This window comes from Chrysemys picta, chromosome 1, assembly GCF_011386835.1.
Source record: "Chrysemys picta bellii isolate R12L10 chromosome 1, ASM1138683v2, whole genome shotgun sequence".
Taxonomy (NCBI): Eukaryota; Metazoa; Chordata; order Testudines; family Emydidae; genus Chrysemys; species Chrysemys picta.
This window is the reverse complement of record NC_088791.1, coordinates 317,833,543-317,860,875: the sequence shown is the minus strand read 5'-3', so window position 1 is coordinate 317,860,875 and position 27,333 is coordinate 317,833,543. Positions and strand designations below refer to the sequence as shown.

Below are 27,333 nucleotides of genomic sequence, written 5' to 3'. Positions count from 1 at the left end.
GTCAGCGGTGCAGAGGCAGGTTTCCTGCCTGTCCTGGTGCCGCGGACTGTGCTGCGCCCTGGAAGTGGCCAGCAACAGGTCCGACTCCTAGGCGGCGGTGTGCAAAAGGCTCCGCGTGACTCTCGCCTGCAGGCATAGGTCTCCCCAGCTCCCATTGGCTGGTTTCCGGCCAATGGGAGCGCGGAGCCAGTGGTCGGGCAGCGCACGGAGCCACGGAGCCCCTCTGCCTAGAAGCTGGACCCGCTGCTGGCCACAGCGCGGTGTCAGAAAAGGTAGGCACTAGCCTGCCTTAGCTGGGCTGCATCACCGATGGGACTTTTAATGGCCTCGTTGGCAGTGCTGAGCGGAGCGACCCAGTGCCTGACGTGCTGCGACCCAATACTGGGTCATGACCCACGGTTTGAAAAAATACTGCACTAGCCTATGGCTATCACTGATTGGCATGCAACCCTCTGTATCTGGGGCCAAGGCTCTAGTTTAAAAACAAAAAATGTCAAGAGCTGCTAGGTACAAGAAAGGAGGAAAAGAATCACAAATAGTTAATGCACGAGTGTTTATGAAGTTGCTTTCCCAAAAGAAGTTAGGAAGGAATCTGCAGAAGCTGAAATAAAGCAAGATTGAAGAAGCATTTGTGCTAACCTTTGTACTCGAGAACTTGGAGGGTTCACAGGCTTTGCTGTACTGGTTACCAGCTTTCCTGAAATGGTGAGGTGTAACAGTTAATAAATTGAAAATAGCCAAACTAATCTTCTTCGAGCTGGTACCATAGGAATATCCCACTTGTTCACACCACTTCACATGTTAAAAAAATCAAAAGAGCGACTTGCTGATACCATAACAGCTCCATAGTATGTTTTATAGTTTTAACAGTTACTGGATTATGAAAATATCTGAAACAGAAAAACAGCCAAGGTCGACCAATTAAGTGCCAACATGCAGCTTGCAGTATACAATTTTAGTTAAAACAACTTGGATATATACTGTATATACTTAATCATAAGCTGGTTTGTTTATAAGCTGACCCGCCCCCTCCCCTCAAGATGGGTAAGTAAAAATGGAAAATTTTTATAACCCGTTCATAAACCGACCCTATAATTCAGGGGTCAGCAAACTTTGGCTCCCGGGCCATCAGGATAAGCCGCTGGTGGGCCGAGATGGTTTGTTTTCTTTGAGCGTCCGCAGGCACCTACGTAAACAAAGTGCCCCGGCGAGCAAGCTGCTTACCCTGACGGGCCGGGACAGTAACTGGTGGGGAAATTTTTGGGGGGTGAGAAGCTGGGAGTCGGAGTAACCCCTGTGACCACCACCCACATGACCCCACCCCTAGCCTGGGACCCCCATACTCTCCCCATCCCATCTCTTCCCACCTTATCTGGGGAGGGCCATGGGAGGATGTCTCTGACCTGGCTGGAGCTGCTCCGGCAGGCTGGGCAACGCGGCCGCAGCCTGCTCCGGCGGGCCAGACCGGGTGGTGCGGCCGTAGCATGTTCCAATGGGCTGAGCCGGGCGGCACGGCCATAGCATGCTCCGGTGCCCGGGCGGCGCGGCCACAGCCTGCTCTGAAGGGCGGGGCTGAGCAGCACGGCTGCAGCCTGTCAGCCCCAGAGGGGCAGCTGCTTCAGAGGCTGTGGGGAGAGCATCGTGGCCAGAAGCAGAGAGACTCTGGCCCCGCCTCTTCCCTTCTGGCTCTGCTGCCTCTCCTTGCTCCCTCTGTTGGGGGGGAGGGGCTGTGTCCCACCTCTCCCTCTCTGTACCCGTTCATAAACCGACCCCTGTCTCTGGTGCTTCTGTTTTTTATTAAAAAAATTCGGCTTATGAACGAGTATATACGGTAAATGTAAAATGTACAGGATGGGGCAGGGAAAAAATTAAATTACCTCCAACTATCTTGTTACAATTTGCCATTGAAAGAAGTAATCCTTCGTAATGCACAGAGAGAATGTATCCACATGTTTAAATATATAATTATATATAAAATGGGGGAGGAGGATTGCACTGGTACATTACATTTTTACTCTGTACGTCTGACTATTGCTATTTAATAAGAACTGACAGTGTTACTCCTGGGGAAATTCTGCGGACTGCGCCCGCAGAAAACGGCAGGGAAGTTGCATGGGAAGAAGGACAACCACGGGTGCAGATTTTTGGGGGGGATTGCCCCCCCCCCCCGACAGAGGCAAGGCATGGGGGGGGCACATGAAGTTACGAGCCACTGAGCCCAGTGCTGCCCATCTGAAGGAGGCTGCGTCCTCCTGGGTCCTAGTGCCAGTTGTGCTCTACTTCTGTGTACTGGGAGCCTTCCTGTTTTCTGTGCAACAGCGAGTGCCTGCGGTGGGGCTGGGTTGGGGGGGGGGGGGGGGGGAAGAAGAGGCAATGGGGAAGGAAGGGAGGTGTGGAATAGTGCAGGGGGAGGGCAATGTGGGAGTGAGGCATAGGTGCCAGAACTGGGGGTGCTACCACACCCCCTAGCTTGAAGTGGTTTCCATTATATACAGAGTTTACAGTTTGGTTCAATGGCTCTCAGAACCCGCACTATACAAATTGTTCCAACACGCCTGAAGTGAGGGGAAGAGGGTGAGATGGGGAAGAAAAGGGGGTAGGGGAATCGCAGGGGGAAGAGGGAGCCTGGCATGTGGCATCTCCGCAGCAGCAGCTTGGGCTCCCCCGTTAAGCAGGCCAATCGAACCCTCACCCTGATAAGCCCTACACCCCCTACACCTGGACCCCCACACACACCCAGACCCTCCCTGCTGAGCCCCAATTACCTTCACCTGGATCCCCTGCAGGCTCCCATTGCCCCCGGGAACCCCCTCACCCCCCAAAAGCCGCTGTGCATCCAGATCTCCCACTGAGCTGCCCACACCCAGAGTGCCCCACACAGAAACCACTCACCCCACACCTGGATCTTCCCACACTAAGCCCCTCCACACTTGGATCCTGCTGGGCTGAACCTGCCCACCCACACCTGGTGCGCCTGGCACAGACGGGCACTGCACTGCGTCAGGGTCGGGTGCAGCCTCACAGCCGAGTCCCTGTAATGGGGGAGGTGGGGGCTTCAGGGTGATCTCTCATCTCAATGCGGCCAGTGGCCTGTGCTCCCCACTGCCATGCTAGAGCCACATATTATTGACAAATACAAATTGCAGAATTTTCAAATATCGTGCCCATAATTTTTAATTTTTTGACACAGAATTCCCTCAGGAGTACAGTGTGCTCAGAGCTGTTGGCTATTCTGCCTTACCGTTTCTATTCAATGTGGTTTTGATCAGATAAATATTTATGGCAAGAATAAATTGGTTTTATAAAACAATTAAAATTACAACTGTAAATGCATTCAAACAGGCATAAACATGAAGCAATCAATTCAGTCTTCAGAGGAGTTATTTTGGCCACAGGAGGGTTCCTTTCCCCCCCCCCCCCCACCACCACCACCACATATGCCACAGAAACATACTGAATGGCTACAATAAAAAGCTGGAAAAAAACCACCCACGCTTGACTTTGAGCCTACAAAGATTTTGTAAGGCTGGCAGTTTTTTATTTGTAAACTGAGCATATCTGATAGGCAGTCATTAAGACAACAAACATGAACTCCCTTAATGCCCCTCTGAAAGTCGATTTTCACAGAACACCGCTTTAAAAATTTCACATAGTCAAATTAAACGGCTCTAGAAATTCCAATTTTTGTTGAGCTCTATACAGCTCAAGAAGTAAGCACTATACCTGTATTTGACTTGTTTCTTGCTCCGGTGGTCTTCTGAGATTTGGGAGGAATGGGTATTTTAGGAACACTTCTGTTGCACATAGGATTTGCTATAGGCATGTGTAGAACCTTCAAAGAATCAAAGTATCACATTAGGGTTTGTTTTAAACAATTTAATTTTGAGAACATGAAGATTTATTAGTAACATTTTACCTGGTGGGGCGGTGCTGAGAAAGTATTTCCGCTTTGTCCCACTACTGACACGGGGATCATCCCCACCATTCCTGGTAGAACAGGCTGCACTGGAGATGCAATTATAATGGCAGAACCTAAAAAATTAATTATTTTTATAGAATAAAAATTAAAATATTTCAGTCAAAAAAGAACAAATGGCTCCTCAAATTGATCTTTCCCCTGGATAGTTTTGTAAAACCTAAGTGGGTGAGGGGAGGGGGGATGGGGAGAAAGCCATTTCACAACCAAGCTAGGAATGTTTACTACGGATTATTGATACTAGGTTATGAAGCTTCTGTCTGCCTGATGTGCAAGAGACATAATATTGGAAAATTACTGTAGCAGACTAACTGTAAAATAAAGACTAGGTAGAACACAGTTTCCTCTTCAGTTGAGTGACTGAACATACGATACAAAATTCAAACGCAGAAAAACATGCAGATTTTGAATAGGGCAAAACCACATATACACAGTTCAAAAAACAAACACTAGTTAAACAGATGAACAGCACCCTGAAATTCTGCAAACTGGAGATGTTTTTACACTGACCTCTGACCACACAGAAATAGTTGCAGACCAGTGAAGGGATGACCATGAGTTAATTTACATTTTTGCAAATACACCTCTACCTCGCTATAACGCTGTCCTTGGGAGCCAAAAATCTTACTGCGTTATAGGTGAAACTGCGTTATATTGAACTTGCTTTGATCCACCGGAGTGCGCAGCCCTCTCCCCCCCCCGAGCACTGCTTTACCGCGTTATATCCGAATTTGTGTTATATCGGGTTGCGTTATATCGGGGTAGAGGTGTATATCTATCTAAATGTATGTTGATGGTAGCAAGTTAGTATTAGATTTTATTATCTAGACAGGACTTACTTTATTGTTATTTGATTTGACATTTTAAAAATATTTTCTAAAAACATTGTACCACTTTAACTGTACAGGTATAAACAGTATAGATCACTTTTATCCTGGTATAACTGCATCCACACTAGGGCTTTTACTGGTACGTATAACTATTTTGGTAAAAGTATCATGCCCGTAAGCAAAATAACTGTACTGGTACAACTTCTGAGTGTAGACCAGGCCTTAAAGAACACATTATTGAAATATGGCAGTCACTTGAGACGGGAAAAAGATTACTATGATATAACTAGCTAGTCATTCAGTCTAAGTACCAACACCATGCAGGAAAATAGTTAAAATACAGGAGTCTTATAAAGGACAACTAAGAGATTTACAAATAACTTCTTATTAAAAGATGTTTCTTCTGATTTGCTGCTGGATAAATCAATCAGAAGCATATATGACCCTAGTTTTCCTATTTGAATTAAATGTGTCCTTTCTATTTCAGCCCATCATTTGTTTTATAGTTGGTATTCAGAATGAATAGTTCTCTTACCCCTTGCTTTCTATTGGAGAGGGAGTATAGATAATAATCTGGGATATTTAGAGAAGTGTTTTGAAAGGCAGATAATCCGACATTTGAAAATCGGGCCCAGTGAGGTAGACAGTGCCACTGTTTTATCTCGGGATGTTTTAAGGAAAAGTTACTTAATCCTTCTGGCCTGAAAAAAACAAAAGATCCCTTCCACATTACCATTTCTATAATTATGTGATATTTGCCCCGAAAGGTCAGTCCAACTTTTCAAAGCAGTATACACCATAGCTGGAAATGAAATAATAAATACACAAATATACTTGCAAGTTATTTAAATGCCTAGTTAGTTTGAAGTGGTAGATAGACGGATTCTTTACTTTACTTTAATACATTTACAAGGATAAATGAAAAAGTAAACACTATGTAAATATTCAATGAATGCTTTTAACCAAGTTACCTTGTGAAAAGTTTGGAGATACAGTCTGATTCATTGTAAACATATTTGATCTAGGAGGAGTCTGTAACTGTTGTGTTGCTGGAGCTTGGGCAGCAAGTGGCACAGAATTGCCAGGCAACACAACTACATTAGATGGAGTTACAGTAGTGCCCAATGTGGTTGGATCGGTCACACAGGTGGCTATATAAAGGTTATTTGAATTGCCAAAAGCTGTGCTCGTTGCCGGCATCAACTGTATAAATCCCCCATCCTTGGAAAGATTAGTTGCACCAGCAACTGAAAAAACAGTGCAATCTTCATTCTGAATATTAGCTGTGCTCACAACAGGGTCTTTAGGTCTGAGCACAAGAAGATTCTGCTCTGCCGAAGCTGAGTCCCCAGCTCTTTCAGTCTCTTCTGAAGTTACACATTTGGATAGCCCCGTAGTTTTGGCTGGAGAAGACAGTATTATAGTTGGCAAATTTTCTCCAGTGATGCTGGAAACTGCATTGTTTAACTCAGTGTCAGATGAAATAAATGGGTCATCACTGATGATGATTTTGAGGGACACTATACTAGAAGGATCTACATCCACAGGCTGACTGCTAGAAGAAACACCACCAATACTTTTGAACTCAGTGCTAGACTCTTCTGTCAAGCATGCAGTTTCTAGTGGAGGGGTCTGGCATGCTTCAGATACAGTAGGATTACTTTCAGTGGATACTACAGAAATTTCTGTACATCCATCATCACCTGAAGAGAAAAATATAGTCTCAGCATCTGTTTCTGTAGAAGATGAAGGTTCTTGCATTTCCACTTGTGTTCTCTCAGAATCTGATGACCCTGAACAGAGACTTAAATCTTTTGTAGAAGGCTTATCAAGTGTAAACTGATCACCTGAATGAGGTTTGTTGGAAGTATCTACAACTTCAAGCTGCAACTCTGTTCTCGTCAGATCTGATATATTTACAGATCTTTCAACACAATCCAACACCATTTTATCCAGGTCTTGACCGTTAGAATGGTGATTAGAATTTTGTTGTAAAGCAACAGGCAACATGGGTGTTTCTTCTGTTATATCCTTTTCATTTTCACCTGAATCTCCTGACTGACTACACTTGGATGCATTACTTTTTTTTAGCATCACACTGTGATCAGGGTTCCTGTGAGAGGGACTTATATTTGTTTTTTCAGATAACGAAGTATCTGGTGATAAATGACACTCACTTGTTCCAGGATATGTTCTGTTTTCAATAGTTATAGTATCTTCATCAAGGGAAGCCAAGGAACTCTGTGGAATATCAGAATGATCATACTCCAAACAGGGTGTATTGTGACCATTATGATTTAGTGCGTCTTTTTCAGTTTCCATAGCTGTTTGACTTTTGGATACTAATTCAGCCGACTCTTTATCGTAAGATTCTACAAAGTGTTCGTTTTGTTCAGTACCAGAATTCTCTCTCTGGTTAGAGTCAGTCAAATCAGGCACAGATTCAAGGGCAATTTCAAGCTCACCAATTTGTTCATCGTTTACTGTTTTAAGGTTATCAGTCTGTTTCTTCTGTTTACCGCTTCCATGGGATTGTTCACAAGTTACACTTTTCTTAGTGATGTCATCACCATCATTACTGTTCTTCGAGGCACATGATGCTTCTTCTGAATGATAATCTGTACAGGACTGAGCCTCTCTGGAAAGATCACCTGCAAAATAGCAGTTGGGTTGTTTCAATATTTCTGTAAATTTTATTATTTCAGCAAATTAGTCTCTTACAAGGTGTTAACTGTCCATTAGTCACTGCAATGACAAATGGTTTCATAAGTGACATATTGAAAGCAATATTTTCAGCATAATTCTTGGGCAGCAAAAACAGTGACTTCTAGTTTTCAGTTTTATTTTGAAATTAACCGCAACTTTCTCGGCATTTTTTACCTACCTTCCTTCATCTTCCATGCAATGTACTTTCCCCTCTCTCCCAATTTTAAAACTGATTAAAAGTTATATTGAACAGAAAGTTGGAGTGCAGAGGTCAGTTTGCATAAACATTTTATTTAATTCCTTGGTTATAAGTATCTGGCTCACAGCCCCATCCCCCAGGCAAACTGAATCCCTTTTGTTGCTTGCCCTTCACAGTATCTTGTATGTTACCTGGTAGCACTCCACTGAATGGAAGATGTATATGATACATTCAGCAGCAGGTTAATGCTACTTAGAATATCCGATAGCAGTTAGAGCATTCAATATCACTTTAAACCCACACATAGCAGAAACTACACTATCAATTTTTAACAAAATTATATTAAAAATTACTGGTGATCACTTACCTGTATCAAGTAACCTGAACTTGTAAGCTACAAAGTTGCTTTTTACTAAGTTAATTGTTTTGTTTTAAAACTAAGACTGAATAACTCAAAGGTACAATCATTTCCTTCCATCTCTCTTATTTGTGTTGTCAGTACCCCAATCACCCTGATTTAGATGCCAAGTCTATTAACACTGCAGGTCTGCAGCTGGAGTTATAAGAGTGACAAAGTCTGTACATCCCTAGAGAAAGATGCCAACTGGTATTTCAGGTGATAGCTAGATGAAACCTTAGTAAATACATTATTAAACCAGAACATAACAGAATGGGGGAAAAGACTGCCACGGCTAGATATTATACAGCCATTTCTACTATGAAACTAAGAATCTCACATAAAAACTGGGAGCATTTCTGTTTTATATGAGAAGACAGTTTTGCAAGCACACATATTTCAATTTACAATGCATGGATGGACTGGTATGCCCATATGAATCCACAGTTTCAACAAGGCTCTGCATGGGTGCATCAGTCTCCCTATACACTATAAATGGCAGGACTGAGAGATTATTAATTAAAATATAAAGCCATGAATTGTAGACAAGTGCAAGTATTTTTGTAATGGAAGAAAACTGATACTGGAACAGATTTTATAGATATTAATATACTTACTTGCTTCTTGTGTTTCTAAAGAACTTGCAATTGTTTCCAGATTATGTTCATCCACCAACATTGTACCTTCTACTCCATTCTGATTGGAAATGGCATGAGGTGCATTTTTATGAGCCTTGTTTTTACCTATTTCAAATTAAAGCAATATGTAAATAGACATTTCTATCTCAAGTACATAAATTTTTCTGTTTAAAATTAAATGAGCACAGTTTAAATAAACAATTACACATGTTCAGTATATGAAGACACAAAGAAGAACTATTCACTGATTCTCACTGGAGATCCATCAATAACTTGAAAACATTTCCATTTTTACTAAGTGCATTCCTGGAACCATACTGATCTGACATAAGAAATAAAAGCTCCAGTTGAATAAAAAACAAAATAGCAAGACAAACATGATCTATAGCCTCCTGTCAACAGAAAGCTAAAATGAAGACAAATGTGTAACCACTGACACACAACATAAAAATATTTACTTGAAATACTTGAAGGTGATCCATACGAAATCCAAAGAGATATTAAATTGATGGCTAATCAGATTTGAGGGGAATAACAGTATAAAATCCACTTCTCCCAGTCTGCAAAGGTACTCTGCTAAATCAATCCTGCTTTTCAAGCAAAGTTTTGAATGCGTCACCATTCTAGCCCATCCTTTACAGATGTGTAAACCCTAACCTACCAGGTTCAAAAAGGTCAAAGAGTGCCTGAAAAGCTGGGTCTGACTCGGTCTGTTCCAGGATGTCCTGTATTGCTTCTTCTGACATATGGATTTCATTCTGAAAAAACGGTGAAGTCACAAAGAACTGATTTACATAGTAATTTACATACTAAATAATGAGTACAGTAACTCGTCGCTTAACGTTGTAGTTATGTTCCTGAAAAATGCTACTTTAAGCGAAATGATGTTAAGCGAATCCAATTTCCCCATAAGAATTTTTTTCAGCAGACAAAAGACTATATATTGACATACATACAAGTTTTAAACAAACAATTTAATACTGTACACAGCAATGATGGTTGTGAAGCTTGGTTGAGGTGGTGGAGTCAGAGGGTGGGATATTTCCCAGGGAATGCCTTACTGCTAAATGATGAACTAGCACTCAGCTGAGCCCTCAAGAGTTAATACGTTATTAATGTAGCCTCACACTCTACAAGGCAGCATGAATGGATGGAGGAGACACAGCACGGCAGAGAGAGAGAGAGAGAGAGAGAGAGAGAGAGAGAGAGAGAGAGAGAGAGAGAGGTGCATTGCCCCTTTAAGTATGCTGACCGCACTCTAAGTAAACTGCCTTTTTAAGTAGATCAGCAAGTTGAGACAGCAGCTGCTGCCAGCAAGCTCCCTCCGTCCTGAGCCCTGTCGTGTCCCCACCCAGCTCTGTGGAGATGGGGTACAGGAGTGAGGGGAGGGGGACACCCTGACATTAGCACCCCTCTTTCTCCCCTCCCCCACTCTGCATAGCAAGCAGGAGGCTCCTGGGAGCAGCTCCAAGGCAGAGAGCAGGAGCAGCACACGCAGTTGGGGGAGGGACAGCTGAACTGCTCGGCAGTTGGTAGCGTGCTGGGCGGCTGCAGCACAGGGAATTTAGGGGAGCTAATAGGGAAGCTGCAGCACAGGGAACTTAGGGGAGTTGATAGGGAGGCTGCCGGTCCACCCTGGTTCCAAGCCCCCACCAGCTAGCTCCAACAGGCTGCTCTTCCTGCAAGCGGTGGACAAAGCAAGCGGTTGCCAAACAATGTTATAAGGGAGCATTGTGCAACTTTAAACGATCATGTTCTCTAATTGATCAGCAACGTAACAACAAGACAAGGTTAACCGGGACGATGTTAAGTGAGGAGTTACTGTAAAATAAACAAGACAATAAGAAGCCACACGACTGAAATGAGCTCCTGTGGCTGACCCTGACACCCAGACCTTTGGGAGAAGCCCTAGGAGTTGTTGCTCATCACCAAGGGCATGACTGGGGGGGGGAAGAGGGATAGCTCAGTGGTTTGAGCATTCCCCTGCTAAATCCAGGGTTGAGAGTTCAATCCTTGAGGGGGCCATTTAGGAATCTGGGGCAAAAATTTGTCTGGGGATTGGTCCTGCTTTGAGCAGGGGGTTGGACTAGATGACATCCTGAGGTCCCTTCCAACCCTGATATTCTATGATTCTATCACTACAAAACTAAGTCAGCTTCAGTGAAGTCAACATACAGTCACTGCAGTAATTAAAGCGGTATTTCACATCTACGCTATGCTCCTTCTGTTGGCAGTGTGCATCCTCACCAGGAGTGCTTCCACCTACTTAACTGTGTGGGGCTCAGTTGTGGAGCTCCAGTGGTCAGAGGTCTGGCAGCCAGTGCTCCCCCCAACCATGAGAGCGGAGCAACTATCATCAAGCAACCATCTTTGGGGCACTAGAGAAGACAATTGCTACACCATGCCAACCCATATGGGGGCACCCCAGTAGTGAGTCAACCCTTCTACAATTCTATTCTGTCCCAGTAACTGAAGAGAGAAATCTATCTAACTCAGCTGGTAGCAAAGCATAGGATTAGATGAGACTAAATATGCAGGCACCTGACTGTATGTTGTTTTTAATTGCTTTTTCTCTGTTTTGTTCCAACTCTAAATAAAAAGACTGTCATATGGACGCTGTTGGTAAATATAACTGGTCACAGGTTCCCAAAGGGAGGGGTCCCTGGGGCAGGAAACCCAGTTAAACCTACAGGCGACAGGGGGTTGGTATACATAGGGCAGCGTACCCAGCTCCTGGCCTAAGAATGAAAGAATCACAAAATTCCACCTTGAGACAGGGAAGGGCAAGAGGCAGACCACCTGAGGAGGGTGCACTCAGATAAACAAGAAAGGGGACGTTTAGCCTCATTACCATGACCGTTACTTAACTGACAACTATGTAGCTTTCATAAGACAAATGTGAAAAGAGCACTGACTTCAAAGCAAGGTATTTATGCTATGTTTAGCAGGATCCCACATAGCAGCTGTGGCTTTATCAGCTCAAATGTGAGTTATTGCAAGTCTACCTGAAGTCCAAAGATTTCATCAATTGAAGACTCCTGTTCTGCAGGACCACTGTCTGTCTGTTTAGGAATCTGAGCAACACTGCCCTCACTGGAACACAATTAAAAACAGTTAGTATAGAATTCAGAAGTAAAACAGGTACACAAGATCAGGATATTTCATACATAAATTTATTACCTGCCCAAAAATTTGTTAATGTTTTCTGCAAGCTTCTCCTGAAGAGATTTGTTGCTCAGGATTTTCTCTCTGGCATTTTCAATGACCAATTGCTACAAAACAGTTTTAAAGTGGTCAGAATTATATTTTTTATAATTACTAGAAAAGGATATCAATTTCCAATTTACTAGTAAGATCAGATTCATGTTCAGGACACTAACAGTTTGAATACACAGAAAAGACTCATAATAATGAGGAAGTTTATCATAACTACTACTGTAACAGACATCTAATGAGAAGGATACCAGCAGCCCACTCTCTCCCATGCCCAACTCCCTCCTCCAGAAACAACAAGATCAGAGAGACCTTTGGAGTTTCTCTATGCAGACATCTGTTCCAACTGCTTTTCATGGTAGACACCACCTGTCACCGATACAAACTCACCCTTGAAAAAAGTTTATCTCCTTGGCCATGTAACATCACATGCTGCCCACAGAGACACCCAGATCTATGCCTACATGACAAGTGCAGTGTCTGGATGATATCCAGGTCTAACTGACTAAACACTAATTGCCAAAGATCTGTCTGGGGCAGCACGGGGCATCCTTGAGCACTGTCAAATTTGGCCCTGAAAGGGAAGATTAAAAACAGACTGATAATTGACTTGACTGTTAATGTTGAGGTTTCTTGAACAGCGTCTAAAAGTGCTTCCTCAAGGGTTACAACCTGTCCTCTCTAAGAAAAACATTGAAAACTCTACCAACAGAAGCTCCAGTATTTCTTTTCCCCCCTATGTAATTAAGGATTATTGTAGAGTATATGATCAAAGGGAAAAGATAAGATTGTGCATACAGATTCAACTGTACTTCCTGAGTTTCAGCCTCTTACCACGTAACCTTACCAACTCAACATAATTTTTTTTGTAAGAAATTACTAGGTTCGTTTGTTTCATTTTAAAATGATGGGGAGGGGGAAAGCAACTTATGTAATTTCACTCTCAGGACCTCAAAGTATGGCTTGCTTGCAAAAAGTAGCAATAATGCACGTAAGTCTGAAACTATTTTTTTTTTATACCACCAGAACATATTTTTCCAAATATAAAAGAAAATTTCCTATAACTTTTATTAACTGAAACACTTTACAGCCAAAATGACTGAAGACTAACGTTGAAAGTTGGCACTAGGTGTAGCAGAGAAATTTGGTTTTACTTTGACCAAGTTATGACCCTTTGGAAATTGCATGTTGCACATGAACAGTACATTTTGCAGAGGGTTTATATCACTTAACTTGTTAAGCATACAGCTAAAATACCCTGTGTTGCATATGCATGTGCTACAACAGCTGCAGAATGAAAAGCACAGGAATAAGAACCCATGACAGTGGCCCCACTGAACATTATAAGGGCCGAGGAACTCCTACTCTGACACATCTTAGGAGCCTCCAGAAAATTTGCAGGGAAGAGATATCTCTCCTACAGATTTGTGCTGCATGGAACAGGATCCCCCCCCCCCCACACACACACACACAAACATACGTACTTTCTTCATATTCAGATGCCTGAACCATTTTTGCTTAAGCTTTCAAAAACAACTAAAAGTTTGAACTTTGGGCAGACAACAAGACTGGAAAATTTCAGCCTGAAAAGTCAGAGCATCAATTACGAATGACTGAAACCTTAGTATCATAGTGGAAACCAGTTTAATTTTAACTATAGTGGCGACTCCTGCTATTATTACTTGAAGAGAAAGCTGTCTGGGGTCAGAATCAAAATTTTGATTCTGGTTTGTATTTTTAACCTAGTATCAAACTCTATCATTTATGGAAGACATTTACTTTTAAGAAACCAAGTCAAACAGGGAGGACTAATCAGTCCTTTAATACGTTGCTTATCATAACTACAGTAACTCCTCACTTAACGTCCTAGTTATGGTCTTGAAAAATGCAACTTAAGCAAAATGATGTTAGTGAATCCAGTTTCCCCATAAGAATTAATGTAGATGGGGGGGGGAGTTAGATTTCAGGGAAATTTTTTTCGCCAGACAAAAGACCTTATAGACATATATAGTATTAAGTTTTGAATAATTTTAAACAAACAATTTAATACTGTACTCACCAATGATGATTGTGAAGCTTGGTTGAGGCAGGGTCGTAGCAGGGTCGGGGGATTGCCCCGCTCCACCCGCCGGGCATTCCAGCCAGGGAGTGGGGTCGGGGCACGGGGGCTTCCACCGCTCTTCCCGCCTGGGGCTCCTGCCGGGGAGCAGGTTGGGAGCGCAGGGGAATGCCGGGCAGGCAGAGCAGGGCAAGCACTCTGCACCCCAATCCGGTCCCTGACAGGAGCACTGAGCAGGCAGAGTGGGAAGAGACAAACAACGTTATAAGGGAACATTGCAGGACTTTAAAGGAGTTTGTTCTCAAATAGGTCAGCGACCTATTAACGAAACAATGTTAACCGGGACAATGTTAAGTGAGGAGTTACTGCATTCTGGAAATCTGGTAGCAGATTCAGTGCTTTAGACCTAAGATGTAAGACCGATGATATTTAAATCCTAGATGACTAAAGTTGTTTGAATTGGGTCATCATGCATTTAACTACCTAGTGAGTACGGCATGGAAATTTTTTGAACGAATATTGGCTTGGCTACAGAAGAAATGGAGCTTTTTAATTTGTCAGAACACAGGGACATAGAGCACTCCTTTCTACTCTATCCTTGCCAATAGAAGTCCTTAAAATGAAACGATGGTGTTTTGTTTTTATACTTACAGGGAAATTGCCATCTATGAGTTCCTGGAGGGGTTCACTTTCTTCTTCCACTATCACCACACTGGAGTCCTGAAAACTTCTGCTTGTTGAATGAGGTCCAGGGGATGCAATACTTTTCTTCTTCTGAGATTCACTGAAACATTTTTGGAAGTTTATGCCATATTTTGTGAAAATGCATTCATTGTAAACAATGTTGGGAAAAGATTCTGTCCACAAGAGGTTACTGACTCACGCCATAAATAAATACTTCCTCTTCCAACCTTGCAATTAGAAAATTTTAACTAATCAAAACTGAACTGCATATTTGTAATGAAAAACGAAACAAAACAATTTTAATCGTGTTCTCTCTGTCTAGTCAAGTATGTTAAACAAGACACCCTATACCTAATCTAGGATATCAGGTTAATTATCAAGTACATAAATAAATTAGGCGAATGGGCAACATGATGGCAAATTAACTTTAATGTCCACAAATGCAAGGCAATGCATGTTGGAGGAGAAAAAATTAAAGTGCTTATACCTTAAAGGGTTCTAAATTAATTGTATCAACTCAAGAAAGGGACTTGGGCATCACTGTTGACAGCTCAATGGAGACCTCTGCTCAATGAGCTACTCTGGTCAAAATAGCAAACAAGATGTTAGATTACATAAGGAATTTGATGGAGAATAATACAGAGAACATTCTAATGCCTATATTTAAATCAATGGTGCAGCCTCATCCGTGAACACTGTGTGCGCTGCACTGATCATCCCTTCTCTAAAAGGATATTGCAGAATTAGTGTGGGTTCAGAGAAGAGCGACGACGATGATATCAAGCAGAGTGCCTCAAGGATCTGTCTTGGGGCTGGATTTATTCAATATCTTCATTAATGATCTGGAGGATGGCATGGACTGCACCCTCAGCAAGTTTGCAGATGACACTAAACTGGGAGGAGTGGTAGACACACTGGAGGGTAGGGATAGGATAGAGAGGGACTTACACAAATTAGAGGATTGGGCCAAAAGAAACCTGATGAGGTTCAACAAGGACAAGTGCAGAGTCCTGCACTTAGGACAGAAGAATCCCATGCACTGCTACAGACTAGGGACCAAATGGCTAGGCAGCAGTTCTGCAGAAAAGGACCTAGGGGTTACAGTGGACGAGAAGCTGGATATGAGTCAACAGTGTGCCCTTGTTGCCAAGAAGGCTAACGGCATTTTGGGCTGTATAAGTAGGGGCATTGCCAGCAGATCGAGGGACGTGATCATTCCCCTCTATTTGACATTGATGAGACCTCATCTGGAGTAGTGGGTCCAGTTTTGGTCCCCACGCTACAAGAAGGATGTGGAAAAATTGGAAAGAGTCCAGCGGAGGGCAACAAAAATGATTAGGGGGCTGGAGCACATGACTTATGAGGAGAGGCTGAGGGAACTGGGATTGTTTAGTCTGCAGAAGAGAAGAATGAGGGGGGATTTGATAGCTGCTTTCAACTCCCTGAAAGGGGGTTCTAAAGAGGATGGATCTAGACTGTTCTCAGTGGTACCAGATGACAAAGCAAGGAGTAATGGTCTCAAGTTGCAGTGGGGGAGGTTTATATTAGGAAACACTTTTTCACTAGGAGGGTGGTGAAGCACTGGAATGGGTTACCTAGGGAGGTGGTGGAATCTCCTTCCTTAGAGGTTTTTAAGGTCAGGCTTGACAAAGCCCTGGCTGGGATAATTTAGTTGGGAATTGGTCCTGCTTTGAGCAGGGAGTTGGACTGGATGACCTCCTGAGGTCCCTTCCAACCCTGATATTCTATGATCAAGGATCTGGAAAAACTCTTATACGTAGAGAGACTGAGAAGACTGGGATTCTTTACATTAGAAAAGAGACACGATGAGCACATAAAATAATAAAATAGTCTAGAGGAGGAAAACTGAGAACTTCTGTCCTCCCTGTCTCATAACAGAAGAACAAGAGGCCATTTCAATCAAATTAAAAGGTCGGAAATAGAAAACCAATAAAAGGAAACATTTCCACATATTTAACTGGACTGTGGAACTCATTTCCACAGGATGCTGAGTCCAAAAGCTTCTCTAGATCAAAAAAAATGGATTGGATATTTATATGGATATTCAGTTATCATAATTAATGCTAACAAATTTTGGAAAGTATATTAAACCTCATCTTTCAAGGTTTAAGCTTCTCTCTCTAACTACTAGAGATCAGGATGAGACCTACTTGCAGGGTAGGAGGGCAGATTTCCCCATATCTATCTACTGCAAGGTTGTTATACCTACCTCTGAAGCATCTGGTACTGGCTATTGTCAGATACAGGATACAGGATTAGATGGGCCTTGAGTCTGATCCAGTATTGCAATTTTTGTGTTTCAAAGAACCTCATATGTTCAAGACAAGCATGTTGCACAAATTATAAATGGAACATTCACCTTTTTCGTCTTCCTGGAGATAGCAAGCTTGAATTAAATTTTCGTTCTTGAGGCCCAGGAACTAGAATATGTATAGAATCACCTGCTTAAAAAAAAGAATATGGGTGACACCAACATCTTTTCTAATGAAGCTTCTTAAGGCGCTAAAGGAAACAGGAATTGCATATTAATATCCCTATCAGTATCTAATTTCCAATCCCCACCCCTCTTGTGAATAGATTACATGTAATTTGGTATCACCATACAAAGCACAGCATTCTGTTTACAAAATCCAGACAAAAACATGCAGATACGATTCAAGTTGCTAATTGTCTTTTCTGGGGATGTTAGGCACACATGGAAGGATCTGAACACAAATTATTTTATGCACCTGTGAGCCACCAACATACATGGAGCAATAGCCAATATGCAAATTAAAAACAATCTCTTCATTGTGCAATCGTCTTATTCTTAATGTCTGACTTGGTCTGGACACCAGTAAGAATATGCAAAGCAGGAATTTCTCAAAGCAAGCTATCTTTTGTGTAGGATGACTATTACACATTATAAAATAATTCCATCTGTAAACATAAATTGAATAAATAAAAAAAACCAGTAACAAATTTTACTTACTGCTGACATTATTTTCCTGTGTTTGGGACTGGTGTGCAAACAACATATTCAATCTTGTCTGTGACGCATTTTGATTTACTGTTGGTCTGTGAATAATTTGGGTAGTTGCCATACAAGAGGAATTAAGTTGTCCTGACTGGTGGGCTATAGACAACAGTCCTGAGGTTGGAGGAGCTGACTGAAGTATTCTCTGCCTTTTCATTTCTGCAATTCCACTTCTTGTACGTGCTGAGGAAAGTTAAGGCTACAATGAGATCCATTATTGGATATTTTCAAGAGGCAGTTGATTTTCCAGGCAGTAGTCATCATTACTTGAAGATGTAATTATGGGCATCCCAACAGGACCAACTGCTCTTTTAGCAGGGAGGGAGAAAAGAAATGGGGCCTAATAGTACAGTACCTTCTGCAAGAGCTTGTCTACACACAGTTTTTGTATGGCTTTAACTATGTTAGTTTGAAATCAGTATAGTTAAAGCAGTACAGCTAACTAGGGTAGGTACAATTAAACCAGTATAAAGGTGCTTGTATCAATGTAGTTTATTCCTGTAAGTTTATGGGCATTTTTATTGCGGCATAACTGCATCCACACTACGGGCTGTACCAATTTTACTATGTAAAACCCACATCTCTAACTGAAATAGTGAAACCAGTACGTACACTGTATGTAAACCAAGCCTGACAAACTTAAGCTGTAGGAGATTCCCAGAACAATAAACACTGTAATTGTGTCCAATATAGGCAATGGGATTGTGGGATTCAAGAGCAAACAATACCTGTATTTAACATTTGTTTTTCTCACAAACGTTTCTGATTAAAGACTTGTAAGGCATAGAGTTTATTCTAGTGATTGTGAAAATAAAATAACTTTGCCGTTTAGAAGTTCATTTGGTAGATCTTCCAAAGAGGTGAATAATTCTAGACAAGTAGCTGTTTATATTTTTTTCCACTTTCTAGTGAGACTAGACTGCAATTGGATTGGTCATGTTTTCAGTTACCTTTTGAACCGTCAATTAAATAAGTTTAAGGGAGTAGAAAATTAAAATCTAGTTTTAGGCGTCAGTACGAGGACTATCAAAACCACAAGGTTGATACTCTTTTGAGGAGAGGTAGGCCTCAATCAAAATCAGTTCTGAACTTGAACCCCATTTATTACATCCATATGATTCAATTAGATACCTACTCCTTTGATTAGCAGAAAATCCTGCAGAATTCTGCATACTCCTACAAAATAAGATAAAACAGTCAAAATAAATAGAACACACACTAGACACACCTAAACATAAGAAGGATCATTCTATAGTTATGCATTTACTAATTTATGTGCTAGTCACATACTGATTTGGCAATGTTTCTGGCTGCAGCATGATTAATGTTGATTAAGTTCTTTAAGTGGGATCTACTGTGAAATTAGGTTGAATTTTGGAACCAATAACCACGGCAACTACAGTACTGTGTTATATGACAGTAAGGCCATATCTATATAGGCCATGGAAACCACACTAGCACCTCCCTATCTGATTTCTCTGGCTAGCATAAACGGAGCTTGGACAGTTTTGAGATTCCCACCCAACCATTTTATTGTCAAATGCAGATTCTTTCCCTGCCAATTCACAGAGAAAAACAAACATAAAAAATATCCTCATTACCCTTAGTCAGTGTGTGTAGACAGTATGTTCGTAAAATGTGAAAATGAAGTAAAGGAAAGCTAGGAGGTAGATAGTCTCACTTTAAAGGAAAGTCCTCTATTTTTGATTTCAACATTACAAATTACCTGATCTGAGAAAGAGTATAGTCTAACTTCTTCCACAAAGATGACATAATTGCTGGAACTTCATTTGTGGTTTCTAAAAAAAAAAAAAAAATACATGAACACATTTTTCAGAGAGCTAAAATAGGTAGCTTGAAGGAAGACGTGTCAGAAAACCAGTGTAACATAGTCAAGAGGTAAACACTAAGTAAAATTTTCAGATGTACCTAAGCAACTTCGGAGCCTAAGTCTCATTGTCAAAAATCACTTAGGGCATGGCTACACCTGCAAGTTACAGCGCATTAAAGCAGCCACAGGCGCCCTAACTCCCGACCCATCCACACTGGCAGCGCACTTAGAGTGCCTGGACTCTGCAGCTGGAGCGCTCCTGGTAATCCACCTCCATGAGAAGCATAACGCGTGTTGCACCTCGGCTGAAACGCCCGGGCGTCAGTGTGAATGAGATGTTGCATTACTGAGCTTTGATTAACCTTCAGAAACGTCCCATAATCCCCTTAAGTCAAGTGGCTACTCTTGTCATTGTTTTGGAATCGCTGCAGGCATGCGGATATGCCCTTTCAAAGCTCCGTTTCTGACAGCCGGCATGCTTATCTGCTCCAGGACAAAGCAAACCATTACTGTGGAATGCTGGTGTGAGAGAGAGAGGCAGGGGATGGGGGTTGTCTGCTGCTGTCTGAACTTACAAGACAGCATGCTGACATGCTCTCAGCCCCCCAAAAACCCACTCACTCTCCCCCCACATACACACAACACACTCCCTGTCACACTCTACCCCACTCCCCCCATTTGAAAAGCACGTTGCAGCCACTTGCATGCTGGGATAGCTACCACAATGCACTGCTCTCTCTGTGGCCTTTGCAAGAGCTGCTAATATGGCCATGCCAGTGCGCTTGAATCTGACAGTGTGGATACACTGCAGCACTTTCCCTACTGCAGTCTCCGAGGGCTGGTTTAACTCACTCTACATCTGCAAGTGTAGCCATGCCCTTAGGCATTGCAAGTCTATAGTCTTAGTGCCTAAGTCACTTCTGAAAATTGGATTTAAGCCTTTAAATTATTCAAGTACTGTACTTTTGAAAATTTCACTGTATATTTATAGCCTTTTACGGGAATCACTGCGCATTTTTGAAAAATGTACCATATATGTATAGTCTTTTACAGGAATATCTGCTCGTTTTGATAAATCACTGAGGGAAGTTAATAATGCTTGAAATATGGGGAGCACACAATCTTTAAAAAACAAATGGAGAGAAGGAAGAATCTCCAAGCAGCTAAGATTATAGAAAAGACTAAAAATCCAAATTAGATTTTTTTGTGCATAGTAGGTCTGAATACTTCGATTTCCCAGTAACTTTAATGGGAATTGTAGATACTAAACAGCTCTCAGAATCAAGTCCACACCTTTTTTAATTCCATACTGCATTAAAATACCTGGTTCATACCCACTTTATTAGCTGAGTTTGAAGTCAGAGAAGCTCATGTCACCTTCCCCAGATTTAGACAAACCTCTTTATAATGCTCTTCAAGATGCCAAGTAAATGTTATTTTGCTGCAATGAAATTTGTGCCTTACAGCTAAAATTTTTATTAAACATAAATAAGTGAGGAAAACAACATTACAAAAATATTGAAGATGTGGCAGTTCTTTACATAGGGATCTAAGATCATACACTTAACTACACTGTACGCCCCCACCCAAGTGTCTCAAAGCACCAGCAGAACAAAGTCTAATCACTTGCACAGACGTCAACGGTGAACAAAACTAGGTGGAAGACAGACCCTCATTAGTTGTGTTTTAAAAAACAAACACAGTTGCACTTTTCTCTCTCCTAGCCACACAAAATGTTAATAATTCATTTTGAACTTTTTAAAGATTTTCTATTCAAATTTTTAGAGAGAAAGCATGCACACAATTACTAGCTACGATAACAGACCTCTTTTTTTAAAACTCTGATCAAATTAACAATTATTTGTGTTGTGATAGAACCTAAAAGTCCCAATCTAGACTGGGGATTGTGCTAGGTACAGAGAGAGAGAGAGATACTGTCTCTACTCCAAAGAGTTTACAACATAAATAGATAAATGAAATGAAGTGCTATACAGCAGATGTCTGACCCTCAGTGCTTACCTTTTGTTTTCATGGCTACATACTCATTAAGAATGGTTGTCAAGTTTTTTCCAAACAAAGACTGAAAGAAAAAAAAAGGATCAGTGTTAGATTAAAGAATCTTCAGCAGCAACCTACACTTTACCTCTTCTATTACATTACTCAAATGATGAAAAAGACTGAGTCCTAACACATTCAGTTCTTGTAGTTCTTTAGGATCAACACCATGTAGACCTGGACACAAATAGATGTAGATTACCCTGCTTATGTTGCTCTCTCAAGGATGCAAAAAGTGTAATCCGGGGACAACATGCATTCCTCAACAATAATCGAAATTTTCAAGCATAAAGCCTTCTGCAGAGTAGCCATTCCAGGACATATCAGCCAAGAATACACTATCTTGCTTTAATTTTCTCTTGTTGTAATGGGATAATAGAGCCAGAGGCAGGAGAAAGTTAGGCAGTGTCATTTTTGATTGTTAGGGAATAGCTGCAATATGCACGCAAGTGAAGGCCATCAGCCTGAGGCAGTACAACATGTTGATAAGAGAACAGACACCACAGGAGAGTTGCTGCCAAAAGTGAGAGTTTTTAATAATTTTACAGCAAACCATTTGCACCTGTCCCATTACACCATGATTTTAGGTGACACACACAGATTTAGGATTTTCAAATTACTACTATCCTTAGTTTCAGCTTCTTGTTTTGTGTGATATTGGTAATCACCTATAGTCCTCTGATACTTGTTAAAAGCTCTCTTGAATTATAAAGCATGTGAATTCTAATGAGATTTTGGTCCTATGGAATTTTCTAACATAACATGCATTTAGAAACAGAAAAAAAAATATTGCCAAGAAAAGGAAAATAGTCTATATATTTTCCATCTTAAAAGTTATAAAATAAAAGAATATTTCATTATAATTTACTTTAATAAACCACAATCTTTTTCTCTCCCCTTTGTTTATCTAATTCTTACTGTCCGCAGCTGAATTCAGAACTGAAATTCAAACAGTCCAGTAGGCTACTAGCAACATGACTGATTAAATGCTTATAACTAGATAAAATGTTTTAAGCTCTTTTTTGAGTTGGTGAGTCAGAAACATGGATCTCACAAGGGAGAGATTTCCACCAACCTAGAATATTGCAGGCCAAGGATTCACAGTTATCAAATGGTGTATTACAAAAATAGAATGCAAGCTGTGAGTAGGTGCAAATATGAATATCAAAGTTGCACGTACAAAAATCAAAGCCATGCCACTTGGAATGCTAGTCAAAACCTCATTTTGAGTGCATTAGAAAGGGCAGCCACTGAAGTGAGAGAGTTAACGTAGTTATGTTTACATGCATAGTTAATAAACAAATCATGAGTGACAAGACTATAGACAAATTGCACCTCAGTTGGAATAGATAAGGGTAATAAGTGAGGAAGCATTACAGTTGTCAAACTGGAAAAGAATTAATGCATTCACCAGACTTAAATTTGTGCATACTTACTAGCACAACTAGGAGATCTTTAAGTGAAACTGATTTATCTAATTCAAGTTAATATTTATGTGGAACAGACTGTAATTAAATGTTACATCTACACGATACAAAGGTTGTCATACTCATAATAAAGTACTCTTACTTTAAATAACTGTAGCAGCCCGGTAATCAATGTAGCTTCTTGCAATACTTTACCAAAAGTAACTCCATGCTCACAGCTACAAAACAGATTGAATTAAACATTCTCAATACCATCTGCATATTTTACTCTTTTAGATATCTATCCTTCAGTATTATTAGCAATGTAGGATAGAGTCAGCTGTGCATATACAATGCTTTATGTGATGCCAAAAAGAGAGAGAGAGAGAGGTTACTATTTCAAACTATTGAAACATTTGGAACAGAGTCTGAGTGGTAGATGCGATGTAGTTTACTCACATTCTAAAAGTGCAGAAGTCTGTGTGGACTAATAATAAATTATTTAGGAGAGATTTTCAGACTATACCACAGTGTAACTTTATCTTGTGTGCTGTAAAGATGAACTCACCAGTAAACAGGCTGGAACAAATCCTTCCTCTGTATAGTGCTCAGCATATTCCTTTAAATCTGAGCTTTCCAATATAAATTCACGGCAGGTGGCTAAAAGCTTTTCCTGTTGTAAATATCCTGTAACAGATAAGACAGAAAGTTTTGTTAATTGCTTCTCATGCTACACTTGGTAGATATCAAAGTTCCGATACAACTATACATATAATTAAGCACGCTCATATAGCAACTATCTATGGACTCAATTGACAAAAACTAAAGAAAACAAGTTATATTTTGAAAGACTAGCTCCTTTTCCATACATTTCCCTAATTGTAAAAAAAAAAAAAAAAAAAAGATTGCGCATAATATTGCTGATGCTGCGCTACATAAATCCAAATAAAGCTACTTTCAGACTAAAACCAATTATTAGTACCACCTAAAGAACTATTACTGTTTATACAGAAACAAGGCTGTGCATAGCTCTCTATAGACAAGAAAATAAAATTATTGCCAGAAAGGATTGACAATCTGAGCAATACATAATAGAGCCCTGCAAATCTGCAGATCTCCACGGACCATGTTTGCAAATCGTGGATGGATGCGGATCCAAATTTTATATCCAGAGCCCTGCAAATCTGCAGATATCTGCTATTATATCCATGCAGGGCTCTATACATGAGCCAAAAATTCCAGTTTTAAATTAAATTGAACTCTACAGTAAATTTTTATAAAATGCATTGCCATACAACAATCAAGATTCTACGTACATTTTTAACAGTTCCAAAACAGAAAAAACATGAGCAACGTTAAAACATGTTCAGATTTCTTCAAAAAGATGAACATTACTGGCAGATGGCATAACTGGAAAAGTAATATATTTCCACGGTGTAAACTTCATATTCAGTAGACGTACCAACAGTCTCTTGTGCACCTCTGCCCTAAGCCCTGGTCTACACTACGAGTTTAGGTCGAATTTAGCAGCATTAGATGGATTTAACCCTGCACCCTGTCCACACGATGAAGCCATTTTTGTCGACTTAAAGGGCTCTTAATTTCTGTATTCCTCCCGGATGAGGGGATTAGCGCTGAAATCGACATTGTTGGGTTGAATCTGGGGTAGTGTAGACGCAATTCGATGGTATTGGCCTCCAGGAGCTATCCCAGAGTGCTCTATTGTGACCCCTCTGGACAGCACTTTGAACTCAGATGCACTAGCCAGGTACACAGGAAAAGCCCTGGGAACTTTTGAATTTCATTTCCTGTTTGGCCAGCGTGGCGAACTCAGCAGCACAAGTGACCATGTAGTCCCCCCAGAATGTTTCTACGCTCCCCCAACATCTCCGTCCCTGAGGTTATCGCAGATTAGAAGGCAAAAAAAAAAATGCACTCGCGATGACATGTTTTCCGAGCTCATACAGTCCTCCCGCACTGATAGGGCACAGCGTAATGCATGGAGGCATTCAGTGGCAGAGGCCAGGAAAGAATTGCTGTGTTTGCTTAACGGCAAAGGTATCATGCCTCGCTAGCGATCCTGCCCGAGCCAGGTCGCTGTGTCACATGCACTCCGCGCTGTGTCAGCCTCAGGCCGGGGCATGACCGCTTTGTGAGCAGGAAGGCCATAGCTATAGACATTGCATTAGGTAGCTTCTGTACCTAGAGAAAACATTCCTGTGCATTTGGCAAAGTATGTGGCAAAAAAAGAGAAGCCCCGTAGTGTAGTGGTTATCACGTTCACCTAACACGCGAAAGCCCCTTAGTGTAGTAGTGATCACATTCACCTAACACACATAATGTCCCTGGTTCGAAACCGGGCGGAAACAGGTCACTGTTCCTTTTTCTGACTCCCGAGCCCCAGACCGGCAGCAGGCTGAGCTGCTCAGCCCGCTTCCAGTCTGGGGCTCCATCCGTCGGTCCCGCTCAGCCCGCTGTCTGCCTCAGGTTCCAATCATCCAGGCAGGCAGCAGGCTGAGCGGGTCCGGCAGACGGGACCCCAGACGAAAGGCGCAAAACGATTGTCTGCCATTGCTTTCACGGAAGGGGAGGGGGAGAGGGGGCTGACGACATGTACCCAAAACCACCCGCGACAAAGTTTTTACCAGTAGTAAGGAGTACAACTTTTATCAGGCATTGGGAGCTTAACCCAGAATTCCAATGGGCAGTGGAGACTGCAGGAACTGGGGGATAGTTACCCACAGTGCACCGCTCTGTAAGTCGATGCTAGCCACGGTAGTGAGGACGCACTCCGACGACTTAATGCGCTTAGTGTGGACATACGCAATACACTGTATAAAATCGAATTCTAAAAATCGACTTCTATAAAATTGACCTAATTTCGTACTGTAGACATACCCTCAGATCCCATTAGTTACTTTAATTTGAAATAGACAGAAATTCCTACCCCAAAAATATTTCCATCCTTTAGGAAGTGTGTATAATTATTTAATTTGCATTTTAATGCTGAAATTCCTTCACATGCTAAAAAGACTAATTTATATATAGGATCCAGAACACAGAATCATGTAAGTTAGTACAGTATGTCATTTTGTCTATTCCAGGCCGAAGCAGACTTGCCCCTGTGCTACACTGGATGGTGCTTTAGCCACTCTATTTTAAATGTCTCTGATGGGATTCCAATCCCAAACATCTACCTCCAATTTGTCTCTTATAAAATACCATTCCTAGAGCTGACAGAAAGATCAGATCAAATCAAAGTCTTCTTCTCTTTCTGGTCCACACCAGTGTTCAACATATGATGCATCAAATAAAAATTAAAAACCCCATAATTCACTGAAGCTAATTCTTGCAATGCTATACATCATGGAAATATTTGTACTTGGTCCTAAAGATGATTAGTTAACATCATGAAGAGCTGTGTAACACTACTGGCACAGCCTGTAATTCTGTACCTCTGTTTTGATGTCAACATTATTCAGATATTTTTTAAAAATCCAGCCACACCATTACTCTCTCTATGACTTCCTGAAACACAGGGTATGTCTTCACTGCATTTTAAAATGCACAAAAGGGAGTTTCAGAGCCCTGGTCTGTCTACAGACTAGGGGTTTGTGCCACTGCACTAAAAACAGATGTGTAGACATTCAAGCTCGGGCTGGAGGTTGGGCTGTGAATTCTGGGCAAGGGAGTGGGTTTCAAAGCCTGAGCTGAACTGCAGCGTGAGGCTAAGTACACCTCTACTCCGATATAACACTGTCCTCGGGAGCCAAAAAAAATCTTACTATGTTATAGGTGAAAGCGCGTTATATCTAACTTGCTTTGATCCGCTGGAGCGCACAGCCCCGCGCCCCTGGAGCGCTGCTTTACCGCGTTATATCGGGTTGCATTATATCAGGGTAGAGGTGTATAGAAGCCGAAGCTCTTTGAGCCGCCACTACCACAAGTTTTAAAATGCAATGTAAACATACCCGTAGCTGCATAGGATGAGTATATGCTTACAATAACACAGAGAGAGAGAGCTATGTTCAAAGAACAGTAAAGTTGCAAAATCAAACACTCAAAAGTTATGAAATACCAGGATTAAGGTTGCTCTTGCCCAATTGCATACATGTGTTATGATAACAATGAGGAGTCCGGTGGCACCTTAAAGACTAACAGATTTATTTGGGCATAAGCATTCGTGGGTAAAAAACCCACTTCTTCAGATGCATGGAGTGAAAATTACGGATACAGGCATAAATATATATTGGCACATGAAAAGAAGGGAGTTACCTTACAAGTGGAAAACCAATGTTGAAG

At 41.4% G+C, this 27,333-nt stretch overlaps 1 protein-coding gene and 1 long non-coding RNA gene across 6 annotated transcripts in view; one reads left to right on the top strand and one right to left on the bottom strand.

Moving 5' to 3' along the window:
- LOC101940351 (protein NPAT) overlaps positions 1-27,333 on the bottom strand; it is a 35,790-nt gene that overhangs the window by 6,114 nt on the left and 2,343 nt on the right. The window contains exons 2-17 of one of the 5 annotated variants that reach the window (XM_005289961.5): positions 23,600-23,718; positions 23,195-23,270; positions 21,590-21,650; positions 19,466-19,538; positions 18,875-18,915; positions 17,695-17,922; positions 17,083-17,167; positions 14,670-14,802; positions 11,927-12,018; positions 11,752-11,839; positions 9,408-9,504; positions 8,726-8,851; positions 5,778-7,457; positions 3,917-4,032; positions 3,724-3,832; positions 640-697 (exon numbers count right to left, since the gene is read on the bottom strand). In XM_005289961.5, coding sequence (XP_005290018.2) covers positions 640-697; positions 3,724-3,832; positions 3,917-4,032; positions 5,778-7,457; positions 8,726-8,851; positions 9,408-9,504; positions 11,752-11,839; positions 11,927-12,018; positions 14,670-14,802; positions 17,083-17,167; positions 17,695-17,922; positions 18,875-18,915; positions 19,466-19,538; positions 21,590-21,650; positions 23,195-23,270; positions 23,600-23,646 — 3,110 coding nt within the window. In that variant the 5' untranslated portion in view covers positions 23,647-23,718. Of the gene's footprint in view, positions 1-639; positions 698-3,723; positions 3,833-3,916; positions 4,033-5,777; positions 7,458-8,725; positions 8,852-9,407; positions 9,505-11,751; positions 11,840-11,926; positions 12,019-14,669; positions 14,803-17,082; positions 17,168-17,694; positions 17,923-18,874; positions 18,916-19,465; positions 19,539-21,589; positions 21,651-23,194; positions 23,271-23,599; positions 23,719-27,333 lie in introns of those variants that run through there. The other 4 variants (XM_065581474.1, XM_005289959.5, XM_005289960.5 and 1 more) reach the window with 4 other exon arrangements.
- LOC135980912 (uncharacterized) lies at positions 10,981-15,010 on the top strand. The gene is made up of 2 exons (XR_010597847.1): positions 10,981-11,176; positions 14,672-15,010. It is a non-coding gene; the product is annotated as an uncharacterized LOC135980912 (long non-coding RNA).